At 36.2% G+C, this 26,096-nt stretch overlaps 1 protein-coding gene across 2 annotated transcripts; it reads left to right on the forward strand.

Moving 5' to 3' along the window:
• Positions 1 to 11,793: 11,793 nt before the first annotated feature.
• Positions 11,794 to 25,030, forward strand: LOC306845941 (uncharacterized protein). 2 transcript variants are annotated; one of them, XM_079378962.1, is made up of 3 exons: positions 11,794 to 13,003; positions 15,041 to 15,558; positions 22,673 to 25,030. In XM_079378962.1, exons 1-3 carry the CDS (start codon positions 12,293 to 12,295, stop codon positions 22,677 to 22,679), a joined length of 1,236 nt encoding a protein of 411 aa, XP_079235088.1. In that variant the 5' UTR covers positions 11,794 to 12,292; the 3' UTR covers positions 22,680 to 25,030. The 2 variants fall into 2 exon arrangements, 1 of the variants encoding a protein (XP_079235088.1); XR_013782024.1 differs by having other exon boundaries at positions 11,798 to 13,003; positions 15,041 to 15,716; positions 22,673 to 25,002.
• The last annotated feature ends 1,066 nt before the right edge of the window (positions 25,031 to 26,096 follow it).

Genomic DNA, 26,096 nt, shown 5'->3' on the forward strand with positions numbered 1-26,096 from the left:
GAAGCCATGGCTGGATAATTTCATGTTCATTATCACCCTGGAGTGCTCAAAATTGTGAATATGAATGGGAATATACTTCAGGGAATATCTTGTGAAGCCAAAAGTGGCATGTTTGTAAGAAACAAATCCATCATAAAGACATTTTAACTTCAAACTTCTGACTAAAACTCCTCTATATCCTGTGGATGCAAGTTTTCATCAAATTTAAATTTTTGGGTGAACTCTTCCTTAAACACGACTGTCTTTCACTGTGGAAGTAGAAACTGCGTTATCTAGTGGTTTAAATTGGCATGGTACAACAACTACTCAAAAGTATACAGTCATAACACTAGGGGATTTTTATGCATTTTATGCATATTTAAATTAATGCATGAAACCGCCATATGAGCATTGTCATTATAAAGCACAACTCACTGTCAGCGTTTCATTTAAAATGAATTTGTCTTTATTCAGTTCAATTAAGGTCACAATCTCAAATCCATTACATTATGGCAATTGTAGTCCATTAATTTGGATAAAATAACGTAATAAAATAAAGCATTTCAATGGTAATACATGAGAACTAAAAAAAAACATGTGTGCAATTATTTGTGAAATTTAGCAATTTCTGAGTGAAATTTTTTTATTAAATTCTGTATTAAAATTCTATATTTAAGTATATAATATTGTGTTTAAAATAGTGCTGTCAAATGATTAATCGCATCCAAAATAAAAGTTTTTGTTTACATAATATAGCTATATGTGCGTACTTTGAAAACATGTACATTTATATGTACATACTTAGCAGCCATATCACCCTGCAGCCCAAGACCGGTTGCCCACTGAAGCTAAGCAGGGTTGAGCTGGTCAATACCTGGATGGGAGACCTCTGGTGAAAACTAGGTTGCTGTTGGAGGTGTTAGTGAGGCCAGCAGGGGGTGCTCACCCTGTGGTCTGTGTGGGTCCTAACGCCCCGGTATAGTGACGGGGACACTATACTGTCAAAAAGCACCGTCTTTCGGATGAGACGTTAAACCGAGGTCCTGACTCTCTGTGGTCATTAAAAATCCCTTGGCACTTCTCGTAAAGATTAGCGGTGTAACCCCGGTGTCCTGGCCAAATTCCCTCTACTGGCCCTTGTCTATCATGGCCTCCTAATAATCCCCATACACTTGATTGACTCTATCTCTCTCTCCTCTCCACCTGTAGCTGGTGTGTGGTGAGCGCAGTGGCTGCTGTCGCATCATCCAAGTGGATGCTGCACACTGGTGGTGGTTGAGGAGAGACCCCCCCCACATGACTGTAAAGCGCTTTGGGTGTACAGCAATACACAATAAAGCGCTATATAAATGCATCATTCATATATAAATGTATATATTTATATTTGTCGGACTTTGTTTCCCTGTGTCTTCACATGCTCCATGTGTTTCCGTGCCCTTATTTGGTATTCCTGTTCCTGTCCTCGTTTGGTGTCATCATTAGTTTATTAGTCTCCAGCTGTGTTTCCTTAATTATCTAGTTTACTCCTCGTTTAGTTTTAGTACTTAAGCCCTGTGTTTCCCTGCCTCTGTGTCTGGTCTTATTGTCAGTCCATGTTCATCTGTGTCTCCGGTGATCCCTGAGTTTGGTAAATAAAGATCTGAGTTTATTTAAGAAGTTCCTCGCCTCTTTGTTCCCTGCTCCTACGTGTGCTGTGACAATATTCATATAATTTATTTTATATATAATATATAAGCAATTTTTTTCTGAAATATATACATGCATGTGATGTGTGTGTATTTATATAAACATAATAAAGATACATAGTACACACATTATGTAAACAAAAACTTGCGATTAGCACTAGTTTAAAACCTTTTTTATTAAACAGTATATAAATATGAAAATAAAAATCGAAAAAATAGCCTATATAATATAAAAACAAAAGATCGGTGTAGTATACATCTCAGGAGTTGCATTTTAAAATGTATTCAATCAAAAAATAGTTATTTCTAATTGTAATATTTCACAATATTTCTCTTTTTAGTGCATTTTGATGAAATAAATTCAGCTTTGGAGAGCAGAAGAGACTAAAACATTAAATATGCGGCAGTTAAATAAAAGTGTAGGTTTTATTCAAATATGAGACATTTACTTTTCTGTAAAAGTTGAAAAAAGTGCATATGATTGAATGCAGTATATTCTTGGTCCAGCAGGGAGAGACCAACACCATCCTATTTGCTTTTCCAACCTACAACATTGGGTTTCTTCTCACATTTGTGGAGATTTCCAGCTTACTCTAGACAGAGAGCAGTAATAACTGCTGGCAGACAGAAGTATTGACCGCTGGACCCGCTGTGATGAATGAGCTCAATCGTCCAGAAACAGCAGCAGAACAGAAGCTCTTATGTTGTTTGCTATTATTTCTCATCTCATTCTGTCCTGAACTGGTCGTGATGACACCTAGTTAAACCATCAGCGGGACTCCAGCCATACAAAACACTTCAAGGAGGTCACGTCATGTGTCATTTCAACCAGAAACGCCACATTTCATTTGTTTCCATGGCAATGTGTGCGTTTTGTCTGCGTTCGGACGTGAACTTGGTGGTGTTTATTTGCCGCTGGCCTACAGTCAATGCATCTGAGCAAAAAACAGGCATTCAGGACATTCAGAAGAGCTCCTTCATCAGATTGTGTTTACTGCAGTTATTCTTGAAACAGCCACCTGTCAAAGCCAAATATACAGATGAATTCATCTGAAACAATGGAATGGCCCTCGCCAGACAATACCACGTCAAAAAATAGGAAACTACATGCCAAAATAAAAAGATAAACAAAGAAGGAATGACAAAATGATTGCAGTATTCCAGTTACAATATTTAATATATCTTACAATGTACAAAATATGTGTCAGTTTAAGAGTCTTTATAAGTCAAAAATAATTTGACATCCTGAAGTCAAGTTCTTTCTGGATTTGTAAAATTAGGGGTTTAAAATGTTTTTATTTAAAATGCAAAAATAAAATACAAAATAAAACACAAAAATAAAATAGCAATCAAATTTATCTTTTATTTAAAATGCAAAAATAAAAATAAAATTTTAAATGCAATCAAATTTTTGGGAAAAACAAATTGGCAAATCTACTAGATACTTCTCATCAAAAATAATCTATTAGATATCTCTCATCATTTTTCCAATAGAAGTGAATGGTTAAGTGCCAGTGGCTGTGGAAGTGTTCTTGAAAACATTATCTCTACAATTCCAATATAACTTGCTTTAAAATAATTTTTACACTGAATAGCTGTCTATACATTTATCTGTTGTGACCCTTTTATTGTTACTATACATCACTTATACTACATTAATGCGAGAAAGTATTTAATTTTTTTTTGGATAGATATTCCTTTTAAAATAATGTGTGAGGTTTGAAAGGATGAGGTGAGGGTTTTTCTTCTTTCCATTTTCTGCTCTCCTAGAGACGGTCTATTTGAGAACAAATAATAGATGGAATTGTCATGAAAGCTCTTTGGACGTCCTGTTCCTCTTACAGTCACTTCCAGTACCTCAGCAGCTTCTCTTCAGAATCAGAGATTCATTCAGTCAGACACTGATCTAGAAAGACAGTCTCTCTAATGATGAATCGAGAGAGACAGTGAATTATGTATTTGAAAGGCTCCTATTGTTTTTGCAGAGAACCGTCTCATGTCAGACCCAACCGAATCCATCTGACACAAACTCCATTCTCAGTCTCTCACACACTTCAACTCATCTCCTATAATAACATACGGTTTTACACACTCAGTCCCGTTATCATGCCTGAAATCAAAGTTAGCTTGCATTTTTAATTAAAAACGTTTATGCAGTTAAAATGCAGTCGATTGCAATGCATTGCAGAAACAATATTCTACACACTATGTATAATGTATTATTAAAATATTCACTATGCTTGTTGTAATGCATTATAGATTTTAATTGCAACCATTCATTGTAACATTTGAAGACATTTTTACATCTGAAATCGGTTGTTTGTCATGTTTTGTTTGTAAAAATGATGTTCAAGTGTTATAATGCATTACTTAAATTATTAAAATCATTCATGAGATCATAAAATGCATTGTGAGGTGCATTACAAGGCATAATTAATGCATTAAAAATACTTTTATAATGCATTATAAAGGCCTCAAGTAATGTGTTACCACAATTTATTTTGTGGATATTTATTTATTTAAAGGAATTTCTGCCAAAGGAACACAATTATGATTGGTTTGATGCTTCAAAATAATATGCTCCATTAACGTGGCCAAAAACACACACACAAATGTCCCTTTTGTCTGACCGAGAATTAACTATAGGCAATAAAATTATATGGGAAATGAAAATAAATGACTCTATTTGTCATGTTTCAATTAAAGAAAACATGAATTTAATTACATTACTCAAGAAGAAAAGAGTTGCCATATTTGTTTTTTTCCAATAATCTAAAAATATAATGAGGAAAAACAATTGCATTTATTCATTTAGCAGACATGATGTTCAAACGAGGAATACAGAAGCGCTTTATCCTGAGGAGAAAGTGGAAAGATACTATTATGCGTCTCATAAAGGGTTAACGCTCACAGTGCATTACAATGTTTTTGTCATTTCATTTGCTTCAGTGAATTCTCTCCCCTTTCTTTTTTGTCTCCACTGGTTTTTATTCTCAAACCGTGACGTTTGTGCACGCGCTCTGGATCAAAAGCAACAGAAAACTGATCTGAAAGATGTCCCGTCTCTCAGTCTCGGTCCCCGTGAGGTGTTCACCTGATGTTCATCTCAGAGATAGATGTGACTGAAACAGAGAAAGATGACATCTTCCATGGCAACAGCACAATCACAGCACTGACACACACACACACACTCTGCTCTTTACTTATACCGTCATCATCATACTCTTCATCATCATCTTTCTAACTGTCAGTTCTAACTTGTTTTTTTCCAGAACTGTTCTTGTTCTTGGAAATCATCTTGGAAATGTCAATTGCTGTTCTTTCGAACTTTTTATTTCCTGAAGTATCACAGTTTCCACAAAAATATTGTGCAACACAACTATTTTCAACATTGATTATAATCAGAAATGTTTGTTGAGCAGCAAATCAGTATATTATTATGATTTCTGAAGATCATGTGACACTGAAGACTGCAGTAATGATGCTGAAAATACAGATTTGATCACAGAAATAAATTACATTTGAACATATATTCACATGGAGAACAGCTATTTGAAATTGTAATAATATTTACGTTATTTATGAGGAAATAAAATATTAAAAGAACCTTAATTATATCATACTTTTGTCCATAATATACAGTATGGACACACGCGTAATTGTAATTATGAACAATACGAATGATGATATATAATATAATATATACTGTATGTTTCACATAAATATGTTAATAACATTAATATTATTTATAAAATTAATAGTATTAATAAATAATAATGATGATGATGATGATAGTAATATTGGAATATATAAGAAAATACAGGAATTAATAACACTATAATATTTACCATATTTATCATATATAATAATGATAGTAGATATTTATCACTTGTTTACACACACACACACACACACACACACACACAATGTGATCAATATTATGTTTGTTATTGTTATATTGTTGTTACACAGACATACATAAATATAACATTAATATTACATATTAATAGTATTAATATGCATATGAAGATAATAAAATTGATGAAAATAAATGAATTGATTACTCATTTTATGTGTGTGTGTGTGTGTGTGTGTGTGTGTGTGTGTGTGTGTGTGTATATATACGCACACACATCTTTTCTCTTAGACTTGATGAACGAACAAACAAAAAGAGGAAAATATCGACACCGCATAACAACACTCATCTCTTATTACTGAACCCAAAAGATGGTTTCCATAGGAACGTAATTCTGTGAAAATAACAGTAACACTCAAGAAATCATAATGGCTGATCAAAAATAGCCACATACGCAGAATTAATTCTGAATATGTGAAGAGAGTCTGACAAAAGCCTGGACAGAACGTCAGCTGATTCATTCTCATTCAGACCTCAAGGTGAAAGAATGGTCACAGCGACTTTAGTCGTACCCACACATAAATTATACATGCTCTTTTGTGTTGGGAAATGCTTTTAATTTCGCTAGAAAGGAAATATGACAGGAAAAAGCACATTTTTGGATTAGAGTTTGATTATAGTTCAGTCATGCAGAAGATGCAAAGCTACATGACGCAAGAAAAGCCTTCAGGGGAACCTTTTAGATGCAGACACAAAATGCAGACGGCGCTGCTTTCCAAACACAAACAGACACACAAGCTTGCGTTTATAAAGTACTGGGAAGATTCAGATCTATCCTTATTAATAACAGCTCACTGTGGTTTCCATAGTCAGAGAAAATACACCTTTTAGCATTTTAGGATTTGAAAACCCATCATTTCAATCTTAAAATCACTCTCTTTTATAAAGAGAGCGAGATTTTATAGCAGAGACTGAAAGCGGATGATGACACTTCAAAAAAGAAAGAAAAAAAGCCCCATGAAAGTAGCTGTCAAATTGCTTTTAGTTCAAATCCAATGACGTTTGATGTCAAAATGACAAATATTGAGCTTAAGTTTGAGACTGTTCCTCACAAATAAATCACATGACTTCTGAAGAACACTATATTATGAAACTTTGATGGTGTCTTCACACTCTTGACATGCAGCTAAATACTTTTGTAGTACAGAAAAACATCATGAAGAACACTTTGCTATTTAAAAAAAAAATAGTTTAACATGAGAAAGAAAGTCATTGTTTGGTACAAAACGAGGGTGAATGATGAAACGGGGTTATTATAGTTACTGTAACTAAAATGAGTTACCTAAAACTAGAAAAACTTCCTTCCCCCAAACCAATGTCAGTAAATAAGTAAAAAAAAAATACATTTTAATTTATTACAGTTACCTAAAATATTTAAACAAAAATATTTTGCTACTTATAAAACAATAAATTAAATCTAGAACTAAAAGAAAAACCAACATCAGCAAAAATGTTATTAAATTTATTCTTAAAAAAATAATTAAATTTATTATAGTTAAAGGAACACTCCACTTTTTTGGAAATAGGCTCATTTTACAACTCCCCTAGAGTTAAACAGTAGAGTTTTACTGTTTTTGAATCCATTCAGCCGATCTCTGGGTCTGGCTTTAGCACTTTTAGCTTAGCTTAGCATAGATCATTGAATCGGATTAGACCATTAGCATTTGGTCATCAAAAATGACTAAAGAGTTTTGATAATTTTCCTATTTAAAACTCAACACTTCTGTAGTTACCTCGTGCGCTAAGACCGACGGAAAATGAAAAGTTGTGATTTTCTAGGCTGATATGGCTAGGAGCTATACTCTATACTCTCGGCTGTGTAATATCACTGCGCCTGCTGCACTCACAGTACGGCAGCAAACTTCCTTGATTATTACGCCAGAATGAGAGTATGTAGTTCCTAACCATATATGGCTAGAAAATCACAACTTTTCATTTTCCGTCGGTCTTACACTTTAAAAAATAATTCATTGGATGAACTCAATTTAATTGATGGCAGGATTTCCATCCAATAAATATGAGTTGGGCCGACTGTTTCAAGTCAGTTTAACTCAATGCAATTGTATAAATGGGAAACCTAACATAATGGTGTTAAATGATTTTGTGAAATAAACTGAACAGTGTTGGAGAATCATTTTTTTGAGTACACGATGTAACTATAGAAGAGTCAAGCTTTAAATAGGAAAAATATCGAAACTCTTTGGTCATTTTTGAGCGAGATGCTAATGGTCTAATCCGATTCAATGATCTATGCTAAGCTAAAAGTGCTACCGCCAGACCCGGAGATCGACTGAATGGATTCAAAAACGGTAAAACTCTACTGTTTATCTCTAGGGGAGTTGTAAAATGAGCCTATTTCCAAAAAAAGTGGAGTGTTCCTTTAACTAAACCTTATTCTAAAACCATAAAAAACATTTTTTTTACTTCTAAAATAAATGTTAGCTGAAATAAAATATAAAAATTGAACTTAATTTCTCATTTTCATTTAGTTCACATCGATGCACTAAAATAAACCAGAAAATGAATAAAAACTATACATTTAATTAAAAAAAAAGATTAAAAAACAAGAAAATAAAAGACATTTTAACAAATTAACAATAAATTAAAAAATAAAACCTAATTAAAATATTAACCAAATTCATAAAAACAAAAATAATATCTCAATGATAATAACACTGTAATGAAAGAGCTTTAATTTCTGTTTGTTTAAGATGTTATTTGGCCCCTTAATGATTCTTTTTTTAAAGAGATTTTTTTTTTTTCAGGTTTTGTTGTTCTTTTAGTTCTAATTTGGAAACTTTATCCACACAATAATGGTGAAAGCTACCCCTCACACACACACACACACACACACACACACACACACACACACACACACACAAATCTGTCAGGTCTGATAAGAGTTTCTACAAACACCCTGAGTTCCCTGCAGGGCTCTAAAGCGATGTGCACAGGATTCCTATCAGAATTCAACATCGGACACCATTTAAAATGATCGTAATGGGATCAAATGAGCTCCTGCGTCCTGGAGGATTTTTTTCATCTTTGAGTCCTGTTGGATATCGTACCTCTGTCAGATCTGTTGTACTGTATTGGAAACATGTCCTGCAACTCGACAGTTGAAATAAATCACACGTGGAGTTGAAACTGCTTTCAAAATGCATTCTGAAGTCCTACAGCAGATTTGAATTAATATAAGATAGCTTTAGTTTTGGGTTATGCTGGAAATTCCCTTAAGGTTTGTAAAAAATGATGATTAAACTCCAATAGGAGTCCTGAGCACATTTTGACTGGGGCTTGCAGTGATTCTGATTGATTTTTCACATTTCATACTGAGCTTTTTCAAGTTTAGACAATGAACGTGACACGGTCCAGGAATGTGAATAAATGCTGACGCGCACTGGTTAGGTTCATCTCTGCGGCTTTCATAGTTTATTGTCTCCAAACCAACGTCAGCAAAAAGGAATCTGCTCATTTCTGAGGAGAATTGATACCTGCTCTCAGACGACCAGAGGAAAATCTCATTCCTCAGATCCGATGCTGTTGTGTGATAACTCAGGAGACGCCGAGTTCACATTTCATTAAACTTGTCCTCAGATATTTCCTTTTTAAAAACATTAATGTGGAGAGCAGGTCAGATCCTTTGGACGAGTTACACACTGATGTTTTGTATTAGGTTTTTCTTTTTTTTCCCCAGATCACTAACCCTAGCTTAATTCTCATATTGTATTTTCAGAAAGTTTTGCAATATTTGTCCTCTCCTCAAATTTGTCACTACCGATACACAGTAATAATAATTTAATTAGAAGGGTTATATTGACCTATTAGGATTTTGCTTAAATCTAGATTGTAATTTTTTTTTTTTTAAATTTTCAGAGGTAAATCCATAACAATTAGATGTTTAACAATATTTCAAGTGCAATTTATGGGATTTGTTGTATTTTGAATCCAATTTTTCATTGTAATAGGAAAAAATTGATCATACTTAGTTCAAAGATTAGGGTTCATTAATTTGAATACACATTGATCCAAAAACTATCATGACATCTTAGTTGATAATTCAGTATACTTGATTTTCTTGAACATCCCATGTTTTGGTAGTGACAGCACATTTTCACACTTTTGCATAACTGTACTAAAATTGTTTATTTCCACCAAATTTGAGGATTGTGTGTTCTCACAATGATGACATGTTTCAGTAGTGACAATTTAATCGGATAACACCCCAAAAAAACCAAAGGTGTCACTACCAAAATATTTCAGTAATGACGGTTTCGATAGTGATAATTTTAGATACTTTTAAACCTAACTCAAAGATGTAAATCAGCACATGGTTAGCTAGCACAGTTATAAACAGTGGTATACATATAAAAAGTAAATGTTATGGAATAACTCCCAAAAAAGTGTGCTTAATTGCAGAAAAAGGTGTTCGGTAGTGGGGTTCCTTAAAGGGATACTCCACCCCAAAATGAAAATTTTGTCATTCATTTGTCATTAACCCATAAAAGCTTTGTTCGTCCTCAGAACACAATTTAAGATATTTTGGATGAAAACCGGGAGGCTTGTGATTGTCCCATTGACTGCATAGTAAATTACACTTTCAAGGTCCAGAAAAGTACGAAAAGCATCATCAGAATAGTCCATCTGCCATCAGCGGTTCAATCTGAATTTAATGAAGCGACAAGAACACTTTTTCTGCGCAAGGAAAACAAAACCACGACTTTATTCAACAATTCGTCTCCTCTGGTTCATCATAGCGCCACTTTGTAGAATATCCGCTGGACATCTGGACGCCACGCCGCACGGATGCACTGTTTTCATTCAAATCAAAGAGTAAACAAGCGTAGAAGACCTATCCGTGTGGAACCTCCCGGATTTCATCCAAAATATCTTAAATTGTGTTCTGAAGACAAACAAAGCTTTTACAGATTTGGAACGACATGGGGATAAGTTATTAATGACAAAAATTTATTTTTGGGGTGGAGTATGCCTTTAAAGTTACACACAGATTTTTCTGACTTTTGAACAAATTTACCACAAAATGTTGAGACCTATTAGCTATGAGAGAGGGGGACACAGGAATATTTCCTGATCATAAATTTGTGGGTTTAGTTAAAATCAGTCTAGGCCAACAGAGTAAAACATACACTGTTTCGGTAGTGACATAAAAAATGCGGGACACTTTTTTTTTACATAAAGAAAATAGAATTTTTTTTTTTTTGAAATTCTCTTTTTTAAAGAATCAAAAAGATACTTTTAAAAAACAACATTGGAAAAAAAATATATATTTACTTTATATTAAAATTATTATTATTTTAATTATTTGCTTTAATTATTTCAATAGACAATAAGTTAATATCAAGAGACTTACGTTTTAGACCCCATATTGGCTGTTTTCGTGCTATTTCGCCAACAACAACAACAACAACAGCTACACCCCTGTTTTGGTCTCTGAGCAACATGACAGTGTTTCGTTCCTGAATGAATCAACAGTTCAAATGAATCGGTTCAATCGCAATGACTCACTCAACAGTGACTTGCTGCCACCTGCTGGCGGTTTTAATTTCACATTTAAAGTATTTGTTCATTTTAAAAATAATTTCAAATATCAGTATTCAACATTTCATGTTTAAAACATCAAAACATTATGAATTTGTAACTGCATGCATTTAACCCATCCAACATGCACACACACAGCAGTGAACACACACACACACACACACACTGTGAACACACACCCAGAGCAGTGGGCAGAGAACAACCATAATAAAGGAGGTGTCATTTGTGGTTCCTCTTTCCAGTGGAAAACTAAAACCGAAAGTGTTTACCTCCAAATAAACGAGTGTAATTTTGTGAAATGCGAGCAATCTGTAAACAGCGTGCACTGTGTTGTTCATTAAACGTGTCACAAGATATGAATCATGACCAACAGTGCCAGTATCTCAGCTGACTCACATAAACAAACGGGACGGTAAACGCTCACTCATTTCTCAGACTCACGTGGGCTTGTGGGAATCGAGTTATGCCGAAAATCCCCTTTTCTGGGGCCGAGCGTCTCTCTCTCTTTCTCATTCCCCTCCCCACCTCTCTCTCTCAGTATCTGGCTCATGTTAGATCCTGTCTGCTTCAGCGACGTCCGAAACCCCACCTCCTTCTGTCTGTCTCTTTCTCTCTCTCTCCACCCCGTCTCAGGCGGCGTGGAATCCTGGCTGTGTTTAATTGCCGAGTGGCAAGATCTGAAGGAAAGATCAGGAGCTGCTGCGTCTGTCAACGCTTTACGAGCCCCAAACCCGGGAGAGAGAGACGGGGAAGGTGTAGGAAGGAAGTGTTTGGAGTTTGGGAATGGGTGAGCTGGGGAATTTTTACGCAGTGGGGAGGTGAAGAAAGAGGTGAAATGCTGAAGTAAGACTTCAGAGTTGGAGAAAAAAAAGAGGGAGGGAAAGAAAAGAGGCCCACCGTTGGAGAAAGGGCAACGAGAGGGAAAAGTGGGAAAACAAGAGTAAGTTAGAAAAAGGAGGAAGGAAGGAAGGAAGGAAGAAAGGGGGAGGTGAGTGAAAAGTTAGAGAGGGAGAGAGAGAGAGAGAGAGAGAGAGAGAGAGAGAGAGAGTTAAACGCAGTGAACGAGAGGAGACGCAGATGAGAAAAACAGATGCTGTGGATGGCCTGGGTGCAGAGAGAACCAGTTGTTTTCTAAGTCGCCTTTCGGACTGGAATGCACTCTGAGAATTTGAGATTCACGACGCCTTACTGCCAACTTTGCTTGCAACGCACGCCGGGCCCCGCAGACGGATCATGTCTGCGTATGGAGTCCGGAGTAGCCCCGTTCCCAAAGGAGTTGGGGATGGAGCGAGCGGAGCGGACTGGAGCGTCTCCGGTTTACGCCGAAGAGCACCGGTATCCGTGCTACAGGTGGGACTCGGGGTGCGTTCGGGAAATCCGGAGAGAGTGCGGATGTGTCCAGCGGTGGTATTACCCAGAGCTGTTGCATTCCTTCAACGGCGACCATGTTTTGAAGGTCAGAGGTCACCGGTGCTACTCATCCTACGTTCAGGAATGGGACAACGTTCATCAGTCTGAGTATAATGGACATTGCGAGAGGAGACGGGTGTCGTTCCGGCATCACGAGGAGAGACCCGAGACTGGCAGACAATCACACTGTAACAGGCCGAACTCTAATCAGGCAGGTTTTTTCCCAACCGAGGTGCCCTCCAGCAAGTTGGGCCGCTCCAGGGCACTCGGGAACGGGCTGCAGGTGAACGGACCGCAGCGGGAAGGAAGGACGCCTTGGGGGGACATGGGTCTGGAGAAACATGGCAAGCAGAGGAAGAGCCAGGGAACAGTACGGGAACAGATCAAACAAGTGGTCACGGAGCTCGAGGAAGTGCTGGGTGGTCTCAAACAGGTCCAGTTGGAGATGAAAGAGGTGAGGATAGAATAATAAATAGAGGGAGGGAGATAGTTTACCCTGAAATTTAAACATTCAGGCATCATTTACACATGAGTGCATGAAGAAAACAGAAATTTGATGATTTTTCTTAAAGGGATTAGCCAAAAATTACAATTGTGTCACAATTTACTCATGTATGCATGAAGAAAATTCAGAAAGGTTATTTTTCTAAAAGGAATAGTTAACCCAAAAATTAAAATTCAGTAATTTACTCATGAATGCATGAAAACAAAATGCATAAAAATGTGATTACTTTTCTTAAAAGGATAGTTCACCCAAAAATGAAACATCTGTCATCATTTACTCATAAATGCGGTGAGAAAATTCTTAATTCAATCAATAAATATATTTAAAATAAATAAATAAAATATCTGTCATTTACTCACCCTCATGTCATTCCAAACCTGTATGACTTTGTTTATTCTGTGGAATGTAAAAGAAGACATTTTGAGTAAAGTTGGTACCCAAACAACACTGATTGGACCCCACTGACTTAAACAGGATGTACAAAAATCTGGGACATTTCTCAGAATATCTTGTTTCACAGAAGTCATACTGGTTTGGAACGACAATTGGCCAAATGAAACGCTGTGACTGACAGACTACTATTTCTCTTCATGCATTCATCTATAGTAAACATTCATATAATGAGATTTGTCACTGATTTGGGGTTTAGCATATTTGAGATGGGATTTTAATAAGCACAGAGACTGGATAAGATCAAAACTTCATTCTGTTTAGCCAGTGGAAATATAATATCTGTGTGTTCTTAGCAAACATCTTTGTGATGAATCTATGCTGAAAACATCATCCGAAAGCCTTCAGAAACCAAAATACACATCTGCCAGAAATGCACTTTCAATTATATTCAGAGCTGGAAACAATTGGATGCTTTATTGTGAAGAGGAATATAGTATTTTCTGGAAGGGAAGGAACTGGTCCTTAAGTCCATAACAAAGGCTTGTTATAAGAGAACAGAATCTTAAAATCAATACCTAAAGATAGCTCAATATGTGCAGACTGACATTAGCAATAATGGACTGTGCAGGACGTAAGACATTAATCGAATTATTTAGATACGTTTCAATGGATGCATCAAGACTCCCATTAGATGTAAATGACTGCAGCAGGAAATCAAGTCAGTAGATTAATGCATCACAGTGAAGGAAGCCAAAAAAAATATTTGTATGCTATATCAACCTGATGATGACCTGTGAGGGGGTTTAGAAAAAACCTTTCAACGTTCAAATATTTTTTGGTGGGTCAGTTTAATGTTCAGAGTCACTATTAGTCAGTCATTGGTAGTTTGAAACACTGTGATGCTTTCAAAATATTGATATGAGAGGCTTGACATGTCAACTGAAGGTTATTCAGTTACGTCATTGGCTGGCTCATATAAACAGTTATTATATTTTGAATCAAGTTGTGGTGTTAGAGAAACTTGTTTACCTTTAATAAAAATATTTGTAATAATGCATATATATATATATATGGACCTATATATACCCACAATCATGCTGTTCTAAACGCACATGATTTTCTTTTTTTGTGGAACACAAAAATGTTCTACAGAATATTCATGCTGCTTTACCTCCATACAATTCATATTCATTCATTCAAATCACACTCATTACTTGCTGAAAATCTTGCCTTCATGTTTAAAGAACAGCGGTTTCTTAAGGTTTGAAGTATTATAATAATACTGTGCATCAAAAGCTGAAATTATGTTTGGATGTTAGTTTAGTTTCAGTTTTAAAAAAACGCTTCGGTTCACTCAATATGATTGCAAAAATCCTTGGCACCCAACATGGTGCGACACATTTGGATCCATCATGTTTGAATATGAGAATGTAGCGGCAAAAAAGGAAGAATTCCAGTCATGACTCCTTTTGTGGAGATGCCATGCAAAAAGGTGGTTTAAAGCATCTCCTTTAGTGCTAGAGAAATAAAGTTTAGAATGACATTAGAATGTGTAAATAATGACAGAATTTGTATTTTTTTCTGTCTGTGAAGGTCGTCCAACAGATCGACATTCTGACGTCCAGTATTGACCTTGGTGAAGACGAACCAAGTCTATCCAATGGACTCTCCCAAGATGCCACCAAAAGCAGTCGGACTGGTGTTGTGGCATTGATCCACAATTCAAACAGCGAAGAGGACATGTCCACTTCCAATTCCTCTCTCGCTCACAGCGCTGTCACTGCGGATTTAGTTCACATTAACAGTCCTTCGCCAATGAGAAACTGCATAAGTCCGGCCCCTCCTGAGCAACGATCCGTTACTGTTGAGGATAAAAGCAAACGAGTTGTGAAACAGAGTTCAGAGACTCAGAGGACAGCCAATGGAAACTGCCTACCGCATCGAACGGCAAGGAAAAGTCAACTGGAAAACCACAGACCCCCTGTAGCTCCAGCAGTGTGCACTAACTCAAATAAAACCCACCGGCCTCCACCTTACCCTCAGAACGGACAGGTGAAGATGAGGACGCCCCCCTATCCCGGGAAACATAAGATGCTCTCCTCCACCGTAGTGTAAGGATACAAAACTAACTCGCTTTCACTGAAACCCAGTCATCAGCAAAGAGGACAACATACACAAACACATCACACATACTCACAGATACACTGCCCACATGCTTAATCGTTTACCAAGTAACTTGTCCAAATGCTTCTTGGTGACGAAACTCAGGGTAAGTGGACACTACACGTCCTTACACGAATGGTCAGCATGTGCTTGCTGTGTTTGTTCATGCATGTGTGTAACTCAAATTATCAGGCATTTATACACTACCATTCAAAGGTTTGGGGTAAGAATTTGAAAATATTTTTGAAAGAAGTCTCTTCTGCTCACCAAGGATGCATATATTTGATTAATTGTACAGTAAAAACAGTAATATGGTGAAATATTTTTACAATTTAAAATAGCTGTTTCATATGGGAAAATATTTTAAAATGTAATTGATTCCTTTTGAATTTTCAGCATCATTACTCCAGTGTCACATGATCCTTCGAAATCATTCTAATATGTTGATTTGCTGCTCTGTAAACATTTCTGATTATTATCAATGTTGAAAACAGTTGTGCTGCTTCATATTTTTGAGGATTTTTATATTTTGTGACATTACATATGCCTTTATCACTTTTGGTCAATTCAATGCATCCTTGCTAAATAAAGTATTAATTTTTTACATCAAAAATTATACTGACCCTAAACCTTGGAACAGTAGTGTATTATCTCATTTTATTTTTTTACATTTAGACCTATGTATTATCTCAACTGTTTCTCCTAGATTAGAATGAGATTAAATAGAAAGCAAATGGAAATAACTGCTTTTCAGCTTCTTAAGAAAAATCTCATGTCTCCTAAAGAGTTTCAGAAGAGATGTCAAAAACATCTCAAACTGTGCTCATATTAGCAAGAATCTCAATTTCTCAATAAATTCTCCCAATACCAATTTAATGAGCTGCTATTTACATAATTGTTATACATGCTGTCAACTATTATCTAGTTTGTTTCAAATTCATATCAGGAGAAACATCTGAGACGACTTGGGTTTATTTCCCTAATGTGCTGAAACATGTGCCACATCCATGTGCCTTTCAGAACAAAACTCACTCTCTATTACAACAGACACCATCACCATGTGTTTTTTCTTAGTTATTATTTCCCAGAAAAGAAAGGCATGGTGGGGTCTGCTGGCATTGAATACTTTCCTTAGAAATATAGACCGAGTCATTTGTGATGGAGACTACGCAATGGCTCAGTGTTAACAAGGCTAACTATGCGTCATGATAAATGTCTTCCATCTGTTCCGCAGGCTAACAGAGTGTCAATACACTACATTTATTTCCTCAGATTACGGCGAGCTTTGTTGTTCGCCCCGCAGGCAGAGGAATGGTGTTGAACGCTGTGCAATTCAAAAGCCGTTCCCGCATCTCAGATCTGAGGCTGAACATGACAACCGTGCAGCTCTTTGTTGCTTTATCACACAGGATTTCAGGATACAATCAGGAATGTTTGATAAACATTCTAAAAAATGAAACTTCTATCCATGGCTGATTAAATCGGTTCTTCTTTGGTTGTTGTCAAGGCACGTTAAAGGTTCAAACACAACTTCAAGGCTGGGATTTCTCGGAAAGTCATCTTACACTGCTGTAGACAAAATGCAGATAATATTACGACGTCCATCAATTAAAATAAAAAAGATTTATACATGTCCTGAAGAAAACTTGAGAGATGCATGCCTGTGCAAAACCGGCGGTTGCCAGGGCATTGCTTTGTGGTTGCTAGGGTGTTTTCTTTCTCAAAAGGGCCCACTCACAAGTCTCTATGAAATCATCCCTAAATATGCAACCTCACTGGAAAAAGATGGCCATTCATACAATTCACTGCAGTTTCCATCTGAAATGAATACTAGTGGCAATAAAATCACTAACAACAATTGCGCCCTTTCACACAAATTATTTAATACAGGGGCAGATTATCAATTCATAAAGACTAATTTATGTGCAGTTCCAAATTCTTTGTATAATGTTAGGAGCTCAAAACACTTTTACCATAGAGCATGATTTGTAAACGAATACATTTTGATGTTTGCATCAAATAATCAGATTTATATGTACGTCTTTTCTGAGTAAACTTGCTCATTAGCTCACCTGGTATGAGGTACGAGTCCAGTGAAAATCAAGTCAAAAGAAATGCTCAAAGACTTGTAGAAGCAAGCTAAAATGCCATGCAAATGCGTTTTTAATTGCACTTTTGCTTCTATTGGCTAGGATTTAGTATAAGGTTTAGAGTAGGTTGTATGTTATTTTCAAATGCGATACAGCATTGCACCTCTCTTCAGAGACTCCATTTTACGTACAACGTAATAAAATGTGAAACAATGTAAAAAAACGTTGCCAGATTCACGTTCATGCATTTTAGAGAAAACTGAATGCTCTTTTAGTGCTGCTCATTGGACATTTCATTAAAGTACAACCCGTCCTCTCAGAACTGCTAGATTCACATTCATCTGTATCATTTATATTTATGCATTTAGCAGACGCTTTTATCCAAATTGCATTGCATTCAAGTTACAGTTTTTACATTTTATCAGCTCTTGCCTTCCCTGGGAATCGAACCCATGACCTTGGTGTTGCTAGCACCATGCTCTACTGTTTGAGCTACAGGAAAGCCAGTATCAGAGAAAACTGAATGCTCTTTTAGTACCACTCACTGGACATTTAATTTACCTACAACAGACAATGTAATAAAATATTGCCAGATTCACTTTTTATTGGTATCACAGAAATAAATAAATAAATAAATCGGAAAATGCTTTCACCAGATTCACATTCATGTTTTGGAGAAAACTGAATGCGCTTTTAGTCTCCCTCATTGGAAATTTTCATCAAACAACAGAATAAAACGTTGCCAGATTCACGTTCATAACTTTCATAATGTTCAAAACTGAATGCGGTTTTAGCACCACTCACTGAACATTTAATTTACGTGCAACAACCAACGGAATAAAACACAATCAGATTCACTTTCATTGATTTGACAGAAAAGTAAATGTATTTTTAGTGCTATTCACTAGACATTTCATTTAGCCTACATACAACAACCAACATGAAGAGTTGCCATATTCACATTCATGAGTTTTGGAGAGAACTGAACTTGCTTTTGGTGCCATTATGCTGAACTTTCACTGATTGTGTCGCGAAATATGCAAGAGGCAACGTAACATCTATTTTGCAGGCATATTGTTCCAATGAGCTTAGGTTGGAAACATGGCTGACATCCCTCTTTCTATTTTTGGCCATTTTATCAAGTAAAAACCATATTTCAGATCAATGAAATAACAGCTCACCTCCCCTCAATAAGACACAAGATTTTTATGTCTGGAGCATGCAAACATTGAGATTTAATACCTCTGAAAAACCTCTGGCTTAGGAAGCACAACTGGTTCAACTGAGCCATTTAGCTGGGACAGCTTGAATTTGACTCTATTCCCTGACGTATCTGACATTCCTCTGGGGTTAAAGTTAAAATGGCAGATGTGATCTTTGTGTGTGCGGTTGAGAGCAAAAGGAACTGATTCCTACCTGCCGGGATGTGAAAGCAGTAGTTACGGTTTGGCAGTAGAGGGTCATTGTCCTCTAGTGGAAGGTATGTGTCTCTGCACCATTGTTTTTTTATCGTTTTCAGGCCGGCCCTTCTGTCTGGTTTTCATTAGAAACCACTTGGCTTAAGGCCTGACCGAAGGAGGCAAGCTCGTACAATATTTGTGATGGTCAAATAAACACAGGCATTTTCAGACATCATTTACGATGACGGCCACCCACTAGCTGGGAGGGCAACAACAGCTGGGCTCAACACAAACCAGGAAGTAGGTGCATAACAGACAGTGTCACCCAAACACAGCCGATGTTTTCATAGACGTGAGTTTACAGAGAACGCCCACCGTTTGGTGCCTTCACTCAGGTTTCAGAAACCATGTCTTCATCGGCTGTACAACAAAGCCTCAAGGAGAACACTGTATTATTTACACGTGATTTTTATTTAAATTCCAGATGGGATTAAAATCCCAAAGGAGATCTCTTTATTACATCACTTGTTTCTCCAAGACAGCAGTGAGATTAAATTGAGAGCAAATGGAGAAACTTTTGCTTAAAGGAACAGTTTACCTTAATATGTTGTTCCAAACCTGTGTACCTTTCTTTCCTCTGTGGAACATAAAGGGACATATTTTGAAGAACATTTGGGTCCAAACAACATTGGACCCCATTTGCTTTCAGTGTATTAAAATTTTGTACAAAATATCTTTTGTGGCATGAAAATGAAAGAATTTAAATTTTTGGGTGAACTGTCCCTTTAAGTCTCTTGTTTCTCATATGTTTCTCTTAAGAAAAATTGATGTTCTCAAAACATTAAAGTGTGCAAATTAAGTCAGCGATCGCAAGTTCTCATCACTTTTATAGCTCTACATACAATACTCTTACTCTATGGCAGCTTTTCACTCATTTCTGTCTGTTTTTCTAAGGAATTTGATGAGAAATGTGAGACAAAGTTGATACTTAAATTAAACCTTCCAGAGAGCTGCACTAAGTCACGTTCGGGATTTGAAAACACTGTTAAATATACTTTTGACCGTCACAATCCCTTCCTGAATACAAGTATGACCTTGTGTGTGATATAATATTACTCAAACACCAGATAAATTTAATTTTCATCTCGACCAGAGACATTAAAGTTAAACTGCAACTATAATTAAGTCACATCAGCTTTGATAAATTGTTCAAGCAAAAGCTATTTTAAGAACAATCATAAAATATAAATGTGCAGAAGACAGTTTTACTTTTGGGTAGGTGGATAATTACATCTGTCTGTGCGAGCGCAGACTTTGGCTTTAACTTTCTGGGGTGGCAGACGATTTGGAGAAATGGAGGAATGGAGCAATCATACAGTATGACGGCATGAAGTCTGCTCACATTGCAGCTCATTCTGGCCACCAATTAAATGCCTCCTTAGACAGGAAGAGAACGTTTGAGGGACACCTAAAATGACCTACTACAGTTTTTTTGTTAGGGGTGGGATTATTTAGAAAAAGGTTGCACCACAATAGAGTAGTGTAACAAAAATAAAATAAATAATAGTACAGCAATCAGGTTGAAAGGTTGCATAGAAATGAAATTGTTTAGAGAAAAACGTGATAATTGAAAGATGACTTCTTCCCGGAAGTAGCATTAAAGTCAGTCAATTAGATTAGACATTACCAGAAATGTCTAAAAAGTGTTTGATGGAAATGACATGGACATTGGCTAAGCATTTGGAAAATGTTTCATGCTTTCTTTCTGAATCTCAGTGACCATCTATTTCCAACCTGTGAAAATTAACCGAAAAAAAAAAAAATATATAGGTTTTTATATTGTTTCATCCCATGTCTATATTTACCAGAAAAAAAGAATATACGCTTAGAAAAAAACAACCAAGAAATGAAAGGATCTCGTTATGATTGTGATTTATCTTTTCTGTGGCATACTTCAAAATATGTCCCTCTGTTACTGATGATGTCTAGAAGCTGATTTAAGAACCAAACAGGAAAAATTGCGATTCATTGAGATTCATGTTGATTTGTTTAAAAACATAACACCCTAGAACACTTCAGAAACCACACAGTAAAATAAAAGATGCTAAAATGCTAAAAATGGCCAGAACACCTTAGCAACCGCATAGCAACCACATAGTAGATGTTAAAATATGCTAAAGATACTAAATCATAGAGGCCTTGCTTACATCTGACGTTATAATCCGATGAGACACATATCTGTCGCTCAAATATATGTCAATTTTAATCAAAGCACATACAAGGCGTTTCAAGTGAAATATGTAACAGAGTATTTAATGTCTTACCAGTGTAAACTGAACTTCGATGTGATTGAAACATCAATCATGCTTAAGTCGTGTAGCCTCATGCTCTTATCCAAATGTTTTGCTCAGACGGTTATTTTCCGTTAATGCGTTTCTGACTGTGATTAATGTGATTTTAGTGATCCAAAACAAAAAACATGTTAGTTCTAGTTTTACATTTGTATTTAGCTCGCGAAGTAAACGGATTTATCTGAGGAAAACCATGCAAGGACCATAGCAACAGCATAGCAACATTTGAAAAAATCCAAGTTATGCAAAAACTACCATTATAATCAGCGAAGCTGCAAAATTAATTTCTTATTTACATCGTATATGCACAGCAGAATTTGGTGAACCTGCGCACTCAACAAAACTCCAGCGCTGACTAATCTAGACGCACCTGATTGGCCAGAGCGTTCATAAACTCAACAGAAACACGTGTGATTGGTTAGAAGTTTAACACAGCAGCGTGCAAAGATCTAAATGTAATTCCAAGATTTGACACTTCTAACATTTCATTTTATCTGCAACAGCCATAATATATTTAGTTGAATTATGCTAGGGCAATCTTGAATTTGTATGGCATTTTGTTCATTTTGGTGGCATTTTTGCCACAAGCCCTCATGAATTTCTGACCTTGTGATTGTAACACCAGTATTTTATTATTCTGTAAACTGAATAGTTGTGTAGCTATGTCCAAACCAGAGTGCATTCAGTCAGTCTCCTCTGTCTCTGCAGCTATTAGCAGTGTTTCCAATCAACAGCCTGGCATCTACACTAGAGTCACCATAAAGACAGCACACTGCCGCATTAGGAAACTCATGTCCAATCAGATCTACTGTCCTCAACACCGAGCCAAGCTGAGCGTATAAATTAGAGTAATAAATCACCCTGATAAGCGAGAACAATCTTGGCATTAGAACAGGGGAGCTAAATTGCGTTACATTATTTTAGCACATAATGCAAGCCAGTCAGGTTTGTAAAAGAAACAGCTATGCCAAGGACAAGTCAGAGGAAGAGAAGCACCTAGTGTCATATCGTCATGCTCATCTTCTGTAATTATTGCTGATTAGGTCTTTTTATATGTTTGTCGGCAGCTTTTCTTTTCTCTGATCTGGGCTCTGCTCCAGTGCTTGATCGATCATCGATCAACACGTTTTGAAAGGGACATTTGTCTAATGAAGATGCCTGTGGTTTGTGACCCTGTCTGTGATGGGCGAGACATGTAATGAAAGTCTTTTTATTACACAGGGACTGATGCCACACAACCCAGCTGACTCACACCGGAGGACGGAGAATCCCAGGCCAGTGACTGTTTCCCATGGAAAACGCCAGAAGCATCTCAAAGCCCTCTTTCTCTCTCACACCCCTGCTGAAAAACACCCTAGTTTGGACAATTTAAAGTCACCATGAGATGGCATTGATAGGTCAATTTACTTCTTTAGCCTGATGTATTTCTGATTGAAAGGAAGCGTGTGAGTCATGTGGTTGGAGGGGCAAGAGGGATAATGTCAGCTGAATAGGAAAGTCGTTTCAGAGGCAGAGTAAGTTGTTTACTTTTGTGGAAAGATTATGAAAACGAGCATTTAAAAAAAATAAAAAATAGGAAAAATGCACATCAAGTCATTTTAAAAAACAGGAACATGTATGAAGAATGTAAATAGGGTTGCTTTTACGTTTATGTTTGGTTAAAGACACCATGGCATCCGAGTTTTGTTGCTCTTAGTCCATTTTGTCTACCTATAAAAGTTCAACTTGTCAAAATGTATGGCCTTTTTTCCTCCAGGAAATCGGCCCAAAAATATTGATCTTGTTTGCTGGGATATGCATAGACTAGACCAGCGGCTCTCAATTCTGATCCTTAGCAACTGCATAAAAAACACCTTAGCAACTGCACAGCAATGTTCTGAAACACTCAGAATTATCAACTTAATTTAAATAAATTATTATATTTAAAAGTGCTAAACTGAATTATAAATGTCTTTTGTGATATTTAATATAAATAAATATAATTTGGTTATATGTGCATTTTATCTGATACAATACACCTCTAATAGAACCAAATTAAATGTCTGTTGCTGTAAAAATAAACGTTTAAATATGACAATTGATTAACAAAATGAATAACAACTTAATATTTATATAAATGCACTTGGAAGTTTTTTCAAGTTAAATTATTAAAAGTTTTGTCCAAATAAAATGACCTCTAGACTGAAAACAGCCCCGATCCTAAATGATAAACTCCACATGCCTCTGTAACCAGCACTAGCGAGTTACAAATGATGTTTCGTCTCTGTGTTTGATTGCACTAATGCTCATATTTATTTCCTTCTCCAAACATTTAGTAGGAAGTGACTGGAATTTATTCATTTTGAAAGTGTTTTCTTGGCTTTCGTCCAATAAGTGTAGTTTTGTGGGGCTGTGACATAAACTAAAGACTATTAATAAAGAGACCTAGTTCCAGTTTCAGTAGGAAATACGTGAGCACAGGAAAAGAGCTCATCAAACCATTTCATGGGACTTTGGTGGACACAGGAACAAGCGGGTTAAACTGAGACCAGCATAATAACATGAAAGGTCCCAAAACATGCATTATACTTGTTATTTAGGCTGACTGAACTAGTTTAGTTGGTCAAAGCTGTTTCGGGTCATTTCAGCAGGGTATCTCTATCTGTCTCTGTAACCCTTTTGGAGCAAGCTGCCCTTCTTAACTAACCTGTGACCTGATATCTGCGGGTTTCTCCTTTAAATGGAACACAACGAGGAATAAGCTAAGCTGCTTTAGGTTGGAAATGATGACTTTATAGCCGGGCCTTGATCTCTCAGATTTATGCAAACTATCCGATCTGAAAGACTCTTGACTACCCAGCTAACAAAAATATGTTCTAACAACGTTACTTCTGTTACATACAGTTTTTAAACCCATTTGTCTTGAACATTAAGGGAACATTCCATTTTAGAATTTTGCAAACATTATAGAAACGTTACTTAGAAACGAGACAAGTTTTAAGAACATTAGTAAAAACCAGATAACTGAATGATTTTTTATTTATTTTTTAACATTACTGGACAAACGTTTGTTCATAACTTTGAGAGAACCTTGCCAGAACATTCCTTGTTAGCTGGGTAGACAGTTATGCCTAAAAAGAGGAAGAGTTTTCTTAATATTTTTATTTTTACTGTTATTATTCAGACCAAAGATTGAAATGATTTTTGTTCAGGGAGGCTGAAGGATTTGTAATTATGTTAAGCTAAAGCTAATGAACATTAACATTGCCTCAAAGGCAGCTCATAAATCCACTTCAATCAGAGAGGTATACAGCTAATATCTGCTAGAAACAGAGTTTATACTTCTGGATTCAAGTCGATAGATCCTAACACAGTATTGCAGCTGTGGACTGCAATTATTTAATCAGTATTTAAAGCCAGTATAAGCCATCTTTATAGATTGTTGCAATCATGTAGTGGCAATAGAGGGCGCTTCAGACCACAGAACAACAGAAAGATGACGCCAATGACACGTGAATGTCTTATAAATGTGTACAGCTCACATGAAATAAAACATTAAGTGTGTAAATCATATTCTCTGTGACTTCTGATTTTATAAGCATAATAAATAAATAAATAAAATGAATTTATAGTTTCTAAACATTTCTGATTTTTGAAATGGGAATGGTAATGATTTCTGAAGGATCATGCACTGAAGACTGAAGTAATGATGTTGAAAATTCTATTACATTTTACAATTATTTTTTTTTGTAATAATATTTCACAATATTAAGGTTTTTGCTGTATTTTTAATCAAATAAATGCAGCCTCGGTGAGAAGAAGAGACTTTAAAAAACATAAAAAAATCTATATTCACCTATATTAATCTATAATACTATTATTGACCCTTTAACATTTTTTTGGTTTGGGCCCTTTTTCCTAATGGCTTTCTCACATACAGTATTTGCAAATGACAGTATTCCTCCAGTCTGACTAATATTTGCACTATAATTTAGAGCTCTGCATGGGGAGCTATTGACAGCGTCTGTGTCCCTGTTTATTTAAATCTTGTCTGAGAGTTTCTCACTTCTCTCTGAGGGGCCTCTTCACATCCCAGCATGCATCTGTTCAGGGGGCGAATCCCTTGCGTCTTTATACTGTATGCAGGGTTCCTCAAATCTTGCCCTGGAGGGCCAATGTGCTGCAGAGTTTAGCTCCAACCCTGATCAAACTCACTTATCTGTGATTTACTAATGATCCTGAAGACATTGATTGGCATGCTCAGGTGTGTTTGATTAGGGTTAGAGCTAAGCTCCGCAGGAAAGTAGATCTTGTGGGCCAGATTTGAGGATCCCTGCTGTACAACATTATTAAGAGACATATGCATAGTAATACAAAAATCAAACTGCTTTTTATGTCATTCAGCATCTGAAAACCTATCAGAGAACAGGTTAGGTCATATTTCATGCCAAAATCAAAGGAAATAAATTGATTTTATTTTGTTTTAATTTTTTTATTTGATTTATATTTTTATATTTTATTTTGGGCATTGTCACATTTTGACATGAAAATGTAACAAATTCCCCACAAATGCTCATAACTGTAATGCAGAAAAAAATCTCATTCGCCCTTTCTGTAATGCAATATATTTAATATTTATTTGTAGAAACAAATCCTTTGTGAAGTA

Source organism: Barbus barbus (assembly GCF_936440315.1).
Source record: "Barbus barbus genome assembly, chromosome: 26".
NCBI lineage: Eukaryota > Metazoa > Chordata > Actinopteri > Cypriniformes > Cyprinidae > Barbus > Barbus barbus.